Source organism: Daphnia carinata, chromosome 6 (genome assembly GCF_022539665.2).
Source record: "Daphnia carinata strain CSIRO-1 chromosome 6, CSIRO_AGI_Dcar_HiC_V3, whole genome shotgun sequence".
Taxonomy (NCBI): Eukaryota; Metazoa; Arthropoda; class Branchiopoda; order Diplostraca; family Daphniidae; genus Daphnia; species Daphnia carinata.
Window position 1 is genome coordinate 3,035,215 of NC_081336.1, and position 14,661 is coordinate 3,049,875.

The 14,661-nt window shown below is 40.8% G+C and overlaps 4 protein-coding genes and 1 long non-coding RNA gene across 7 annotated transcripts; 3 read left to right on the top strand and 2 right to left on the bottom strand.

The window, feature by feature from the left end:
• Nucleotides 1-636: 636 nt before the first annotated feature.
• Nucleotides 637-2,824, top strand: LOC130689636 (uncharacterized). The gene is given in 5 exon segments (XM_059495706.1): nucleotides 637-774; nucleotides 849-907; nucleotides 1,202-1,390; nucleotides 1,465-1,993; nucleotides 1,996-2,824. Coding segments are annotated over 3 exon segments (1,053 nt in total). The 5' UTR covers nucleotides 637-774; nucleotides 849-907; nucleotides 1,202-1,369; the 3' UTR covers nucleotides 2,499-2,824.
• Nucleotides 2,825-3,918: 1,094 nt separating this feature from the next.
• Nucleotides 3,919-5,779, top strand: LOC130689585 (uncharacterized). 3 transcript variants are annotated; one of them, XM_059495729.1, is made up of 3 exons: nucleotides 3,919-4,295; nucleotides 4,403-4,739; nucleotides 4,803-5,779. In XM_059495729.1, the coding sequence occupies exons 1-3, from the start codon at nucleotides 4,275-4,277 to the stop codon at nucleotides 5,477-5,479; spliced, it is 1,035 nt and encodes a 344-aa protein (XP_059351712.1). In that variant the 5' UTR covers nucleotides 3,919-4,274; the 3' UTR covers nucleotides 5,480-5,779. The 3 variants fall into 3 exon arrangements, with proteins under 3 accessions (XP_059351712.1, XP_057368518.1, XP_057368517.1); XM_057512535.2 differs by having other exon boundaries at nucleotides 4,403-4,705; nucleotides 4,748-5,779; XM_057512534.2 differs by having other exon boundaries at nucleotides 3,920-4,295; nucleotides 4,403-5,498.
• Nucleotides 5,780-10,273: 4,494 nt separating this feature from the next.
• Nucleotides 10,274-12,377, bottom strand: LOC130689581 (alpha-(1,3)-fucosyltransferase C-like). Its single transcript, XM_057512530.2, has 3 exons — nucleotides 11,546-12,377; nucleotides 11,054-11,487; nucleotides 10,274-10,993 (listed from the first exon to the last, which is right to left on the bottom strand). Exons 1-3 carry the CDS (start codon nucleotides 11,681-11,683, stop codon nucleotides 10,363-10,365), a joined length of 1,203 nt encoding a protein of 400 aa, XP_057368513.1. The 5' UTR covers nucleotides 11,684-12,377; the 3' UTR covers nucleotides 10,274-10,362.
• Nucleotides 12,139-13,021, top strand: LOC130689637 (uncharacterized). The gene is made up of 4 exons (XR_009000771.2): nucleotides 12,139-12,269; nucleotides 12,340-12,602; nucleotides 12,667-12,811; nucleotides 12,887-13,021. It is a non-coding gene; the product is annotated as an uncharacterized LOC130689637 (long non-coding RNA).
• On the bottom strand, nucleotides 12,766-14,658 carry LOC130689576 (alpha-(1,3)-fucosyltransferase C-like). The gene is made up of 2 exons (XM_057512524.2): nucleotides 14,311-14,658; nucleotides 12,766-13,904 (listed from the first exon to the last, which is right to left on the bottom strand). Exons 1-2 carry the CDS (start codon nucleotides 14,533-14,535, stop codon nucleotides 12,798-12,800), a joined length of 1,332 nt encoding a protein of 443 aa, XP_057368507.1. The 5' UTR covers nucleotides 14,536-14,658; the 3' UTR covers nucleotides 12,766-12,797.
• Between the last annotated feature and the right edge of the window lie 3 nt (nucleotides 14,659-14,661).

Consider the following 14,661-nt stretch of genomic DNA (forward strand, 5'->3'; position numbering starts at 1 on the left):
ACTAAACTCAGTCGTTGGCAACAATGAAAATTCTATTGCCATGCAAAAAAATTGCCCATTCTGTACGTTCACGAAGATTTGGCTTAATAACGTGCGATTCACACACCTTCTTTTGCTCATAAAACTGCGTTTACAGTGTACACGACTTCGTGTTCCTCCTTTTATAATCGAAGAAGATTTATTTCGACGCACATTTTGTTTAAAAATTGTTTATGGTTTTCCTCGGGAAATGAGTAACTGTTCTGAAGGGTGATCGACACAGAAACCAACACCACCACCACTGCCAGTTACAGAATTGTAACAAAGAATTTCCCCTTCCCTCCAAAACGAAAATGGAAAAAAAGAAAAAAAAAGGAGAGTGCTAGAGGACAAATACCAGCTACTTCGTTACGCGGACATTGATCTTCTTTTTCAGACAGAAGTAAACCTCAGTACCATCAAGAACACATGTCTCGAGGTCCATGCCGCCATGATGCCGAGCTGGGTTCTCATCCAGCACAGTTTACTGTTTACAATGCCTCTCAAGATTACTGCTGTTCTAAATTTGGCACTTTTATTAGTTAACAAAACAAGAAATCTATCAGTGAAATGAGTTAGATGTGTTGGCAGAGCAAATTGTGCCTCTACGGTGCAACGAACATCGATTAACTCAACAATGCTTGTCATAAAACGTCGAACATAAAATAGGCCATTCATAGATGCAAATTGCTGAATACGTGGTATTAACGTCCGGGAAAGAATATTTCAAAGTTCTGAGCACATCAGGAACATACTGTAATAAAACTTTAATTTATATTTTCGTTATAAACGAGATAATTTCATTGTGGGTTATTTTCCTTTGAAACCAGGACAACGAAATCGCTTACAACGTCCTTCTTTCTCAGTTCACGATCCAGCCTTCCAGCAGGTAACGAAATGCCAATCTAGTAGATATGCCAGAAGTGCTTAATGAACTACAATGCATTTATTCCTCTCATTTTTGTGGTTGTTTTTTTTTTCGCGAAACGTGATGATCAGTCAGTTTCTATGCTTGTAAGAAAGCAGCAATTTTGCTGAACTAGAGCCGCTAAACACGATATGGGTCGAGTTAGTAGCGCAAACCGCCATGCATATGCAAAGCCACAGGGGAAAGCAATAAGACAGCACATGTGACTCAAGACAACCATAAGCTTTTTTTTTTTTTTTTTTTTTTTTTTTTAAGATGGACCACTACATTGTTTCATGACAGGAGGAGTCATTTCTCAACTGGGGTATAAATCCGTCTGAAAATTCCTGAATTGGCATCAGTGAAGTTCTTGAGCTTGTGAAAACAATAGCTTCTTCAAGTTATAGAACTAGTGACAATATCATTTTAATACTTCCGACGAAAATGAGACGTGAAATTTCGAGGGTAAGATGTGTTCTATAGAATTACTTTTAATAACAGAAAATATCTAATTCTTTTTATGTAACTACAATATATAGTTTGTTGCTCCAATGCTGCTGGCCCTCATAGTGTTGGCAGTCACCGGATTTGATGGCAATTTAGCAGCGGAAATGAACGCCCCGAAAGTCAACGTTGAACGAAAACCAACTGGTTCGGAAAATTTGACGAAGACGGACGTTGATACTCCCCTCGATCAGGGGGAAAGCAGAAGTTTTGGACTGTTGAAATTACACGAAAAGAATAAGCGACCTAAAGCAAGCTACGGAGCACCGAAGCCAAAAGGACAATACGGAGCCCCGAAAGCACAATATGGACCTCCAAAGTCACAATACGGACCTCCAAAGCAACAATATGGACCACCAAAGCCACAATACGGGGCTCCAAAACCAAACTACAAAGCTCCAGCGCACAGTGCTCCGGCTTACAGTCCTCCAGCTTACAGTCCTCCTGCTTACAGTCCTCCTGCTTACAGTCCTCCTGCTTACAGTCCTCCTGCTTACAGTCCTCCAGCTTACAGTCCTCCAGCTTACAGCCCTCCTGCCTACAGCCCTCCTGCCTACAGCCCTCCGCCTACAGCCCTCCTGCCTACAGTCCTCCTGCGTACAGCCCACCAGCTTACAGTCCTCCTGCATACAGCCCACCAGCTTACAGTCCTCCAGCTTATAGTCCTCCCTCCTACACTACCCCTTCTTACACTTCTCCTTCTTACAGCGCCCCACAATATAGTTCTCCTGACTACAGTGCTCCCGAATATCCTGCAGGTCCACTTGAATCCGAAGTCCATCACTCTTCTCCAGAGGCCCCTAATTACGAATATCCAGAATACTCTCCACCTACCTACACAGAAGCACCAGCTTACCAACAACCAGAGTATTCTCCTGAACACAGCGATGCTCCTTATGCTCCACAGTCAGAGCCTGAACATCCTTCACATTACAACGAGGGTGTTTCAAACTTCCCAGAATCTAACAAAGATTTCAGTGCGAACTTCTTTGGACAGGGCAATGACTTTCCAAAATTTGATGATTTCTTAAAACCTAATACCTTTGAATTCCCAAGTTTTAAAGAGTAAATCGACGCTTTCTAGTGTACCGAAGTCCAACGCAATTTAAGAGTCATCTAGAAACATTGCACCCGTTTTAACGAGTCGTTCCCTTTTCCCATATTAGTAATCCACCTGTTGTTAAGTTATCCTATTTCCGCATTCTCGACATAATTTGAACGCTAGACGAAAGAGAAAAAAAAATCAACGTTTTAAGATGACGAGTTTGCAAAGCTCATCAATTGAATGGAAATATTGCCCATGTAAAAACCGTGAGATTATATGACTTGTTATGTTTTTAATTCAGTGTGTTATGCTTTACAGGATTTGGGAATACATCTAAATAAAATTTATCACCGATATCTGCATCCTATGAATGTTTTGACTAGTGGTTCAGTTGCTTGTCACATGTGTAAACAAAATATAGAAGTGAAACTTGAATCAGATAAAAGGTTCTCACAGCAATTTTTGACAAAAAAAAAGTAAAGAACATAGCAAAAATTACTTAACCGAGTTTCTATTTTGATTAATCAAACTTGTGTTAGCTAGAAGACGTTCATTCACATTTCTATTCGTAGGATGTAACATTTAGGAATTCACTGGGCTCTCATAGTTTGCATGACAGGATTACCAATTACATCTGCTAGATGGCAGTTATAAGTTTGTTCAGAGCCCCAGGTAAATAGCCCAAGGTGTTTTTCCGACTTTCTATATCGCTTCTAATCGAGTCAATAAAACTTCAAATGGCATGCAAATGAATCAATTAAGATGGTTTATGGTTTTCGTTTAAATAATTTTTCACAGTCCACCTCTGACATTAATTTCGCTGTGATTTTTTTTTATCTCTGTTTACTCTAACCCTCGCCTGCAGGGTTTCCCGCCTTTCTTTTTTCTTCTTCAGAAGAAAGGGCCAGAGGTTAATTCTTCATTTGCCAGTCGCGTGTTCGCATTGTGATAAAAGAATTGCTTCTCAATTGTTCTATTCTGCTATTATAATCTCGGTGTTCAATTATTTCCAAATTTTACGACATTTATGTGCTATTACCAGAGTTGAAGTGACATCCGATACCTCTCGAACGCAAAAAACGAAAAAATTCCCTCGCAAGTACAAGCCATTCCACATCGTGTTCACCACGGTCATTTCCCCCCGTTGCCCACATCGCAATTTCCAGTCTTCGTTTCGATGGTCGTCACCCCCGATCGTTGATCTTTCTCAATTGGTGGTTGGAGTTACATTTGTAACTTATCGTCTTGAGCAGCATTATGCATCCATTTCACGCCATCTTTATGCTGGGTACAGTTTCGTTCTGAAACGAAGACATCGTAAGAAATGGAAGATACCCCGTAGGGCTTCCTACTTTCGCAGTTAACGATCACACCTCCAAGCGAAAAACAAATAACGTTCAATGCATATACGTGAATCCCTTAATCAAAAACGACAGATTTTTTAAAAAATTTTCTTTGGTTCTCTTTTGGTCAAGTAACTGATGGTCAGTCCATAATTTTGTCGAATTAAAGCCACTGAAACACGAAATGTGGCGGGAAGCCAGGTTAGTGGCACACACTGAAACATCAGTAATGCCAACCACGAATCCATGGCGGTGACAGATGGGGAATAGTACAGTTTTCGTTACAGACATATTATGTTAATGTTTCATGGAAGGCGGAGACATATCTTGGCTGGGTATAAATGCCCAAGAAAATTCGTCCATTAGCATCAGTGAAGTTTGAAAGCCTGTGTTCAGCGTACCATCTTCGAGACAATAGATCAGTGACGACCAAGTGAAACAAAGTTGATTGAAGAAAATGAAACGTGAAATCTTTAAGGTAATGTAAGATTAAATGATCCTCGTTTACAAAAAAAATATGAAGTTATGTACGTGTACATAGTTAATCGTACGTGTGAAATTAAACAAATTTAAATATATTTCCAGGTTACCACTCTAGTTCTACTGGCTCTTTTAGCCCTACTTGTCAAAGGGTCTGATGGAGATTTGGCAGCTGAAACTAACACCACAGTTGCCAAGCTCGAAGAAAACTCAACTGGATCGAAGACGAGCCTGCTGCAGGAATCTGTTGGCGAAAATGGCGATGACGGAGAAGGCAGAAGTCTTGGGCTGTTGAAATTGAAGCTCAAACGGACCAAATCAAGTTACAAAGCAGCAAAACCAAAGGGCCAATATGGAGCCCCAAAGGCACAACATGAAGCTCCAAAGGCACAATATGGAGCTCCAAAGGCACAATATGGTCCTCCAAAGGCACAATATGGTCCTCCAAAGGCACAATATGGAGCTCCAAAGGCACAATATGGAGCACCAAAGGCAGAATATGGACCACCCAAAGCAAACTATGAAGCTCCAGATAACAGTTCTCCCTCTGACAGTCCTCCTGTTCAGGTTTCTTCATCTAACAGCCATTCTATTTTCAGTGTTGCTGCTTACAGGCCCCCCTCTTACAATCCCCCATCATACAGTCCACCATCTTACAATCCTCCATCATACAGTGCCCCATCTTACAATCCTCCATCATACAGTGCCCCATCTTACAATCCTCCATCATACAGTCCCCCATCTTACAATCCTCCATCCTACAGTCCCCCATCTTACAATCCTCCATCATACAGTCCCTCATCTTACAATCCTCCATCTTACGATCCTTTTGCCTCTTCTTTCTACAAGCCTCAGGAGTATAACACTGCAGAAAATTCTGGAGCTCTACATGATTCCGATGCTCCTTACTCCCCCCCTGCTAATTATGAAGAATCAGCATATCCTACACCTGCGTATGTTGAATCAACGGATGACCAACAACAGGATTACTCTCCGGAACACAACGATGATTCCTACGCTCCAGTTTCAGAGCCTGAATTTTCTTTACCTTATCAGCACGGTGAATTTAATTATCCTGAAACTAACGAAGATTCAGGTGAGGATTTCTTTACTAGTAGCAATGATTTTCCCACATTTAATGAGTTTTTGAAACAAAACCCTTTCAACTTCCCAAATTTTTAACATAAAGTGGCATCTGATTTGAAACCTATCGTATTGCTATGGAATCCCATAACGTTTGAAAATCAAGCTTTTTCCTATTTAATAATTGTTGAACATTTAAACCAGTTAAATATTTAATTCATCAAAAGCTAACTTGGAGATCTAGCTTTTGTGAAATTTGATCATGTCTGCTCTTCATATTTTGAAATTTATGCTAGGAAAAATGTCATTAGTTTCCACTAGTCCGTTCCTTCGTCTATTCACCATTGCAACCCCTTTTTAAATTATAATACCCTCCAAATCCTTTGCTTTGTGAACTGATATTAACGCATTATCCTCGTTATGCAATTTGACGTTACATCTGTTTTATTCGGGCAATCTTCTTTGCTAATTTATGATTTTCGTGGAAATGCATTGTGTGTCAAAGTGTACACGTACAGATCATGAACTGGAATAAAAGTTATGATTTGAATTACTTTAGGAAACAAGATTGTAAAAAAAATCTGAGGGTCCCGGTTGTTGGTTGCTGCTCTGCCGGGAGAAAACAGCAAAGCGGCCGCTTGGCTGAAAACGTAACACCGCCAAACTGCACCTGGTGGCGAATTTTGGAAGCTTGTTCCAGTGGTTACCGACAGTGCACGCAACCAAAACCACCTATAGGGGAGACAGGGATGCCAAACATTATTGGAATATGAAGATGTCAATTCCTCTATTAGGTAGGAGTGGGTGTTTCTCCCCCTCCTACCCGAAGAGGCCCAAGTGGAGAATGAAGAGGGTAAGACTTTCTTTTCTTCGTTACTTCCGGCTTACTTCCTGAAAATTTGCATTAAAGGCAGTAAGGCACCTTATCTGAAAAATCAATTCGATTATGCATTACGAGTGTGTAAAAATATTCCAGAATGCATATAACTATTCTTTTAATTCATTACCGAACTACAAATCGTTGTATTTAGAAGTCCAAAGAAACATTTTATTATATTTTTTGGGATCCAGAAACAGATACTGCACTCGGATGAATTTTCCTATTTATGTGTTAACAATTCGAAATATTTAATTCTACATGTTTTTTTATTTTTAAAAGCTTAAACGGAAATAATTACTGATTTAAATGAAGATATTGAAATGCGTAAAGTCGTAAAAGAAATTCAGAAAATGCCATCGCTCAATGCATATGCTACCATCACAAGCCATTTCACGGCGCCAACAAAAATGTACATTCGTTTAATTTGAAATCAATTTATCTTCAAGGAAATCATTGAACACCATTCGAAAAAGCCTAAAGATTCCAATTCAGCAAATATGTTCGTTAAAATTTCGAAAAGAAATTTTAAAAATGAAAACTAATGTGCTTAATCGCACCTGCGACTTCAGTCATCATCTGAAAAGAGATACAGGCGCCAGCGATATTCGGTAAAAATATTGAATTTTCTTAATGTTTTCGCCTACAAGAAAACGAAGCAATTTCAAAACTGTTTTCAACATCGTTTTTCTCTTTGCTTGTGCTCTGTGAGTCCACAGATGTTCCATCCTCTGGCGGGAGAAACCGTGAATCACGCCGCGTAACCGACATGAGATGCCCGTGAAAGTGCACCTGTTGGCGAAATTTGGCAACTCAATCCAATCATTATCGAAGGTGCCACCCTACCAAAACCACCATAGGAGACAGGGATGCGAAACATTATTGGAATATGGAGACGTCACTTCCTCTATTAGGTAGGAGTGGGTATCTCTCCCCACTCCTACCCGAAGAGGCCCAAGTGGAGATTGAAGAGGGTAATGTTGGTCCCCGCCGAGAGACTGAAATTCGCGGTAAATAGGATTTTTGCTTTACTACTTACTGCTTTACCCTTTCTGTAGATGGCTTGAAACGGTAAAATGAAATTCAGCTACGCCAATTCCCCGCAGGTTTTGGGCCAACCTCGACCTAGCACTGTAAAAAGGTGGGTTCGTAAGGGGGCACCACTTGTGGGGACTGATTTCTATTACCGTTCAAGTCACACTGTTAATGGAAGTCGAGATAAGTATGATATTTGCTCTACCAATTGGGTCGTGTCTGCGCTGTGAGAACGACTGTGTTTGTGTGACTGACGGTATCAAACGTCAGCCTATCTATTCACGGTCGTCTCATAGGCGAATGTCCGCTAAGAAACAGCGGCGAAAGGAGAATAAAGACATAGAGCAACGGTAAAATGAAATTCAGCTACGCCAATTCCCCGCAGGTTTTGGGCCAACCTCGACCTAGCACTGTAAAAAGGTGGGTTCGTAAGGGGGCACCACTTGTGGGGACTGATTTCTATTACCGTTCAAGTCACACTGTTAATGGAAGTCGAGATAAGTATGATATTTGCTCTACCAATTGGGTCGTGTCTGCGCTGTGAGAACGACTGTGTTTGTGTGACTGACGGTATCAAACGTCAGCCTATCTATTCACGGTCGTCTCATAGGCGAATGTCCGCTAAGAAACAGCGGCAAAAGGAGAATAAAGAGATAGAGCAACGGTAAAATGAAATTCAGCTACGCCAATTCTCCGCAGGTTTTGGGCCAACCTCGACCTAGCACTGTAAAAAGGTGGGTTCGTAAGGGGGCACCACCTGTGGGGACTGATTTCTATTACCGTTCAAGTCGAGAAAGGTGGACGTTAGTTGTGGACGAAGAAAAGGGGGGAGTACTTACTTCGGGACTCTTCGGGTAGGAGTGGGGAGAGACACCGAGTGGAGAATGAAGGCGGATAATGTTGATCGCCGCCGAGAGCCTGGAATTCGAGGTAAATATGATTTTTGATTTACCGATTGGGTTAGTGATATCTCGGTGTCTGCGCAGTGAGAACGACTGCGTTTGTGTGACTGACGGTACCAGACGTCAGCCGAACTATTCACGGTCGTCTTATGGGCGAATGTCCGCTAAGAAACAGCGGCGAAAGGGCATAAAGATATGGACAAAGAGCCATATTCATTTTACCCTTTCTGAAGCCGGCTTGAACCAACGGTAATGAAAGTCAGCTGAGAAATCAGAGCGGATTTCCCGCAGGTTTTGGGGCCAACCACGACCTAGCACTGTAAAAAGGTGGGTTCGTAAGGGGGCAACTCCTGTGGGGACTGGTTGACATTACCGTTCAAGTCACACTGTTAACGACAAACACAAAGGTGGAACTGACCGAATTGAAATAAGGAAAAAGTAAAAATGCTTATAATGTTTTCAATTAAATGAAAGTGAGACGAATGCTGATTTTTATTTAACTTAAATCAAAGTAAGCCTTTCTCCTTTTTCCTTATTTTCGTATCTGTGTTTTTTAATTCTTTGTTTTCAGGTAATTGGGTTAGAGGTTTGGTCCAAAGTAGAGTGGAAGAAGAGCGGTAAGACGAAGAAATGGACCACATTTTTTCAACGCCGAGAGACTGGAATTGAGGTAAATATGATTTTTATTTTACCCAATTGGGTTGGCAATTCCTCAGTATCTGGACAGTGAGTACAACCGTGTCGTGTGACTGACGGTACCAGACGTCAGCCGATCTCTTCACGGTCGTCTAATGGGCGAATGTCTGCTAAAACAGCGGCGAAAGAGGATGGGATGGATGGAATTGCCCTCTTTCTAAAGCCGGCTTGGATCAATGGTAACGCGTTGCTATTCAGGTCACACTGTTCATTCACGGAAAGCGAAGAAGTGTAAAACAGATACTGGGACGTACCCAACCGAATTGACGCAAGGAGAAAAGGAAACCAGTGGACAAAATGTTTTGCGAGTGAGCGTTTTGCGAGTGAGTTTTTTGTTGAGTGCGATTTTCCTGCGTGAATTTCTTGTCGAGTGCAATTTTCGTGCGTGAGCGTGTTGTTAAGTTCGTCTTTCTTGTCTTCGGCAAAGTCTCCGTGAGATACTCTCGTAGTGGTATACGACTAGTGGCTTTGTGAACGGCCTAAAGCAAAGTCATTCAGTCGTCTGATGGGCGAATGTCCGCGAAGGAACAGCGGCGAAAGAGGCAAACTGGCCATTGCCTCTTTCTAGAGCCGGCTTGAGACAACACTAATCAATTCAGCCGCAATCACGCTGTAAGGTTCGGCTGAGATTGGTGGTCAAGTCACACTACGCAGTCAAGTATCAGCGGGTACTTTGGACGATAGACAAGAGCAAGTTTGCGTCCCGAAGTGCGAGTAGGGGGAAAGAAAAAAGGCTTACGTTTCGTAAAATGTGAGCCTTTTTTCTTTTCCGCCCTTTTTTTCTCAAACATTATTGAAACTTAACGTTGTTGAAACGCGGGCTTATCGGATAGGAGCGTGCATTACAACATATAAGTTTTTTAATAGCATCTTTCTCTAGCTTTCCCTATTGATCTATAGGACAATATTATAAGTGTTTGTTTTTTTTACGGTTCAGTTTGCAATTTCGTATTAATATAAGTGTTGTTATTTCTTTAAACGTAGTGTACGCAAGTGTAACGAAGCCGAAGACACGACTCTTCATGGATGCTATGGAACTTGCACATATTGGTGTCAAATATCAAAGAGCGACAAGATGTTGGATTGCAGATGGAACGAGGAAGACTCGCACCGTGGAACAAACAGCAAGAAAACAGGAAGAGTGTTGGCATCGGCTGAAAACCTAAGCAGCACTTGCTTAGTTGTCGAGGTAACGCCAAATGGTTGTCCATTGCATATCTAGATAATAATAATTTATTAATCTAGGTTCCCAACCGAGAGTTATGGCCGTTGATTGTTCGGTAATGGCATAGGGACAGCACGTCTAGTCTTCTTGGTCGTCTGTGGGATTCGAGAGCGGAGCTAAGAAAACTGAGGTAAAAGAAATAAAACCCTTTTATCGTTCCAATTCTTTCATCTACCCTTTTTTTAAAGGCGACGACAGCAAACATATTGGAAAAATCAACAAGTAGCATATTCCAGGTAAATATTCCTTAAAAATATTTCGTTGAATTATATTCACAAGCGGCATCGTCCAGCATCCACCACTGCTTGATATCAGGATAGACTTTAACCGGCAAACTGTCGTTGTGAGCTAATTGACACAAGTCACACCAACCGGACATGTCAGTCCTGACGATCTCGTAGTCTTTTTTCCAATCAAAATAACTGGTGTACAACGTTTCGGTATTGTTCAGTAATATCAGGTAATCAGCCAGCTCTTTGGGAGACCCAAAATCTCGGGCATTAATGTAAGAATGAGGCGGAGCAAAGTGACTGTAGTCAGCGCCACCAAGAACGATTGGGACGGCGTGATAAAACAATGGCCGAATGAATTTTTCCGTTACATAATCAGGACACCAAGAATTCTCAAATGCCAAATAGAATTTATAATCTTTCCGCAACATTTCATCGCAATCGGTAGGACATTCTTTGGTGCAATTGCCGAAAATGTCGACTGGCACGTATTGGCCAAGTTGACGGGCGTATTCTTCTCTCCGAATTAGAGTTGAACAGTGGCTTACGAACCAAGCCACCATTTTCTTTTTCCCTCGAATAATGGCCGCTAAATCCGTGTCATTGTCCATCACTTCTTTCCCAATTGATTCGTTTTGAATTTTTGTCCTGTAGGATTAATTGATTTATTTAAAAATTGGCATCGTTGTCTAAAAATGTCAGAATTACCGCTCAAATATGTTGTTGCCTTTCATAGAATTATGGGGCATTACAGATCCATAATAATCGCGTAGAAAAATGTCTGAATCGCGCCTGTACGTCATTGTCCAGTTAAAGTAGTTGTAGCGAAATCGTGGGTTGTCCATTATAGACAATTTTGTACTAATGGGTGACTCAATGTGAAGAAACACAAAACGTTGATGTGGTAGACGGTTCAACGGCATGTCTTCGAGTACGTCAATACGAAGGAGAACGACATCGCTGAGATGGATCAGCGACATGTCAGCTGTGAAGAGGCACGTTTTCACTGGACAGTTGAACGTGACGAATGGATTATCTGAAAGCTCCGGAGACATGGCGTTCCACAGTAAAATTAGTTTCAAAGGTAATTTGTTTGTCGAGTTTTCTGTCGACGTCACAAAGTCAGAAACAGTTAAGTCCTTCTACATATTCAAATTGAGTTTAAAGTAATTGAAGATGTAATATTTTTTTGAATTTTACCTGTGAATCATCAGTGTGGCTGATGGTATTCGCTGTTTCTGGCTTGACAGTTTGATGAAAAATAAGCAAGAGAAGACAACCGGAAACAAAGATGACAAATGTAGCAATATTTAATTGAAACATGGCCGTGTTTCTCATTTCGACGGTTGTCAAAAGTTTTTCGTTGCATACGCTGATTGTTATGATCGACTTGCCTGAGTTAAGTTAACAGGATTTTTTTTTTTGCATATCAGCACAATGTATTTTTATATTTTAGGGTCATGCAAATCAAGCTACGTCGCGTGTAGATCACGGGGTCAGCATCGATTCTCAGGTTGTCCTTTCAATGTTTCGATGTTGTAGAAGTAAAAGGTAACTGCCACGTCTTACGTTGTAAACTGAGAAAAGTGTTCTAACCGGGGGGAAAACTGCCACGCAAGCAAGATAACAAATTGAAAAGAAAACGTAGTTTTTACGTAAAAGGTTTAGTGTTGAGAGAAAGTTCGAAATTTTTATTAATTTTTAGGTGTGGAGTCTAAATGTTTCTGGTAACATAGTTCAATTTAACATTTGCTAAAAATTGTTCTTTACGTTTCGTTTTCAGGCATGATATCCAAAAAGTCTAAAGGTAAACACCACCTACTACTCGTTTCACCACCCTATTATTGAAATTTCGTTGCTTCTAAAACCATTTTTGCACAACGAAACTGTATTTGGAGGAAGAACCTTATGGTTAAAATCGCATGTAACATCGCCATTTGCCTATATTTAAGGTGAGCGACCCTTTTTAAAATTCACTGATATTTTGTTAACAGGAAATCTCGCGAATGAAATACAAAAAATCAAAGATCCAACACTGAAATCCGTTCAAAGACCAGTTTCACAGACTACTACTGGAACTTTTAGTGATGGCCCACCAGGATTTACGATCCGGAACAGGTAAAACTTTCCGTGGGCCGAGAAAGTTTCACCTTATTGGCTGTAGTAGCCTGCATCCAATCGCAAGTAGACATATCATATCGTCATATTTAAGTTCCCCTCTACTAAGTACGCTACCACAGTGCGTCTGTCACCAAAAGTAATACCCATTTAGATATTTCATGTTTCTATAATGAATCTGTCAGTCATTTCTTTCTCCCCAGGTTATAACTAGGGCAGTGGCAGACGGAAGCCTGAAGCAATTTTTAGGATTTACCGTCAAAATCATTTCCACAAATCTTTCGGTAAACAACAAATGCAAGTAAAGAATGACAAGATTGTATTTGATGCTTCACTATTTGGCAAGAGGTAAAATTCCAAGAGAATCGTTTTGGCATTTCATTTCATCGACCCACCAAAGCTTAATGTCTTTGTAAATTTTAGGTTTCAAGCTGAAATCGTGAGCCATTCGGCACAAGTCACACCAGCCGCTCTTGGGTGAGAGAACCGCTTGATAAACTTTCTTCCATTCAAAGTATCTCGAATAGAATTCCGGATTTCTGTCGAGAAACAAAAGATACTCTGCCAAAGCTCCAACAGACGGGAAATCCAGAGCGTTAATGAACGAGTTGAGTGGAGCCAAAGTCTCGTAATCGGCGCCGCCCAAAACGATCGGCACTGTGTCGTAATCCAGCACGTTGTAAAACTCCGCCGTGATGTAATCGGCGCACCAGAATTCCTCAAACGCCAGGTAAAATTTGTACTCTAAACGTAGCGTATCATATCGACTTTGAAAGCAATCGAAATTGCATGATAAGTTGCCACAAGGGCCGTAAACGTCAACTGGAACAAGTTGACCCAGTTGGCGGACATATTCTTCACGATGGATGGACGTCTCGCATGTTTTGGGATACCAGGCTACCAGTTTATTTTTGGAACCTATTCGGGATACGGCACGTGCCCTGGCGGAGGGTCTCTTCATTAATTGGAGGATCGTAGACAATTTCTTCTTTTTCTTTTCAGCTAGAGATCGTTGGGTCAACAAATAAGGTAATTTTTTAATGGCGCCAAAGGATTCTCGGAAAACAATATCCGAATCCTGACGGTATGTCATAGTCCAGTTGAAATAATCGAATCGGATGCGATGATCGTTGGTTAACGCTTCAATTAAACTTTCAGATTCTATACTGGCGTGACGGGCGACGAAAACGAACCGTTGATGGGGTTGGCGATATTCGGGCAGAGTGTTGTTGGGTGATGTTTCATTATTGGCGAAAAAGAGAACGACGTGGCTGAAATTTAATAATGATCGATCCGGCGTAAAGATGCATGAAGTGACTGGACACAAACCGTCGATTAGTGGCTGATTGCCCATGTTAGAGTCCCACTCGTTCCAGTACAAAATGATTTTCAACTTGTTGGCTTCCTCCTGTGGATCGGGATAATCTTCCTCGGGTACGTCCTAAATTCAATAAAGTTGTATTACAATATCTGATATTTTATTTTTTGGTCTTAGATTTATTTTTCCATTGTAATGATGGGATTTCGCTTCAAAACTATTGAATTAATATCCGTTCGTGCGTTCAACAAGTGTATGACGGTAAGCTTACAACCCTCATTTTTCTTGAGTAGAATTGAATAGTTTCTTTAATTACGCCAAACATAACCAGTATTTCTAAGGCTTAACAGAAACATGTTTATCTTAAGCAACAGAAAATGAACTTCGAAAACATCCAATGTATACCTATATACTTGCGTGTATAAGTATCCATTGTTGCTGTCATTTTACGTTGCTCAGAAAAAAATAAAAAGAATAGATAAAATGTAACGTAATTTTTTTCGTAAGATGTAGCTTTATAGACTTATACTTGCTCGTCAGATTTAAGGAAGATGTCCATTATTGACGATGCTGAAGCAAAAGGATCGAACGAACTGCTTCCATCGGTAGAATTTTGGTTTCTTGCACTGTTTAGAGAAGACTGCGTCGTGTAGAAAACACCTCCAATGACCAACAAGAATAGAGCAATCTTGAATATTCGCCATTGAACTAACAAACGTACACTAGCAAACACTTTACTGATTGATAAACGCATAATTTTCTTTTGTTATCACACCTAAACTATGAATTACGGAAATAATGTTTTTGCCGGTAAGAAATAAGTTACTATGCACTGTTAAGTCTCGCCGTACACTGTTGTTCTCCCTATCAAGTTTGGAGG

Coding starts and splice junctions, on each gene's coding strand:
- LOC130689585 (XM_057512534.2), top strand. CDS start 4,275: ATGAAACGTGAAATCTTTAAG. Junction 4,296..4,402: donor TGAAACGTGAAATCTTTAAG/GTAATGTAAGAT, acceptor ATATATTTCCAG/GTTACCACTCTAGTTCTACT.
- LOC130689581 (XM_057512530.2), bottom strand. CDS start 11,683: ATGAGAAACACGGCCATGTTTCAATTAAATATTGCTACATTTGTCATC. Junction 11,488..11,545: donor GCCACACTGATGATTCACAG/GTAAAATTCAAA, acceptor TTGAATATGTAG/AAGGACTTAACTGTTTCTGA. Junction 10,994..11,053: donor GGCAACAACATATTTGAGCG/GTAATTCTGACA, acceptor TTAATCCTACAG/GACAAAAATTCAAAACGAAT.
- LOC130689576 (XM_057512524.2), bottom strand. CDS start 14,535: ATGCGTTTATCAATCAGTAAAGTGTTTGCTAGTGTACGTTTGTTAGTT. Junction 13,905..14,310: donor TCCTTAAATCTGACGAGCAA/GTATAAGTCTAT, acceptor TATTGAATTTAG/GACGTACCCGAGGAAGATTA.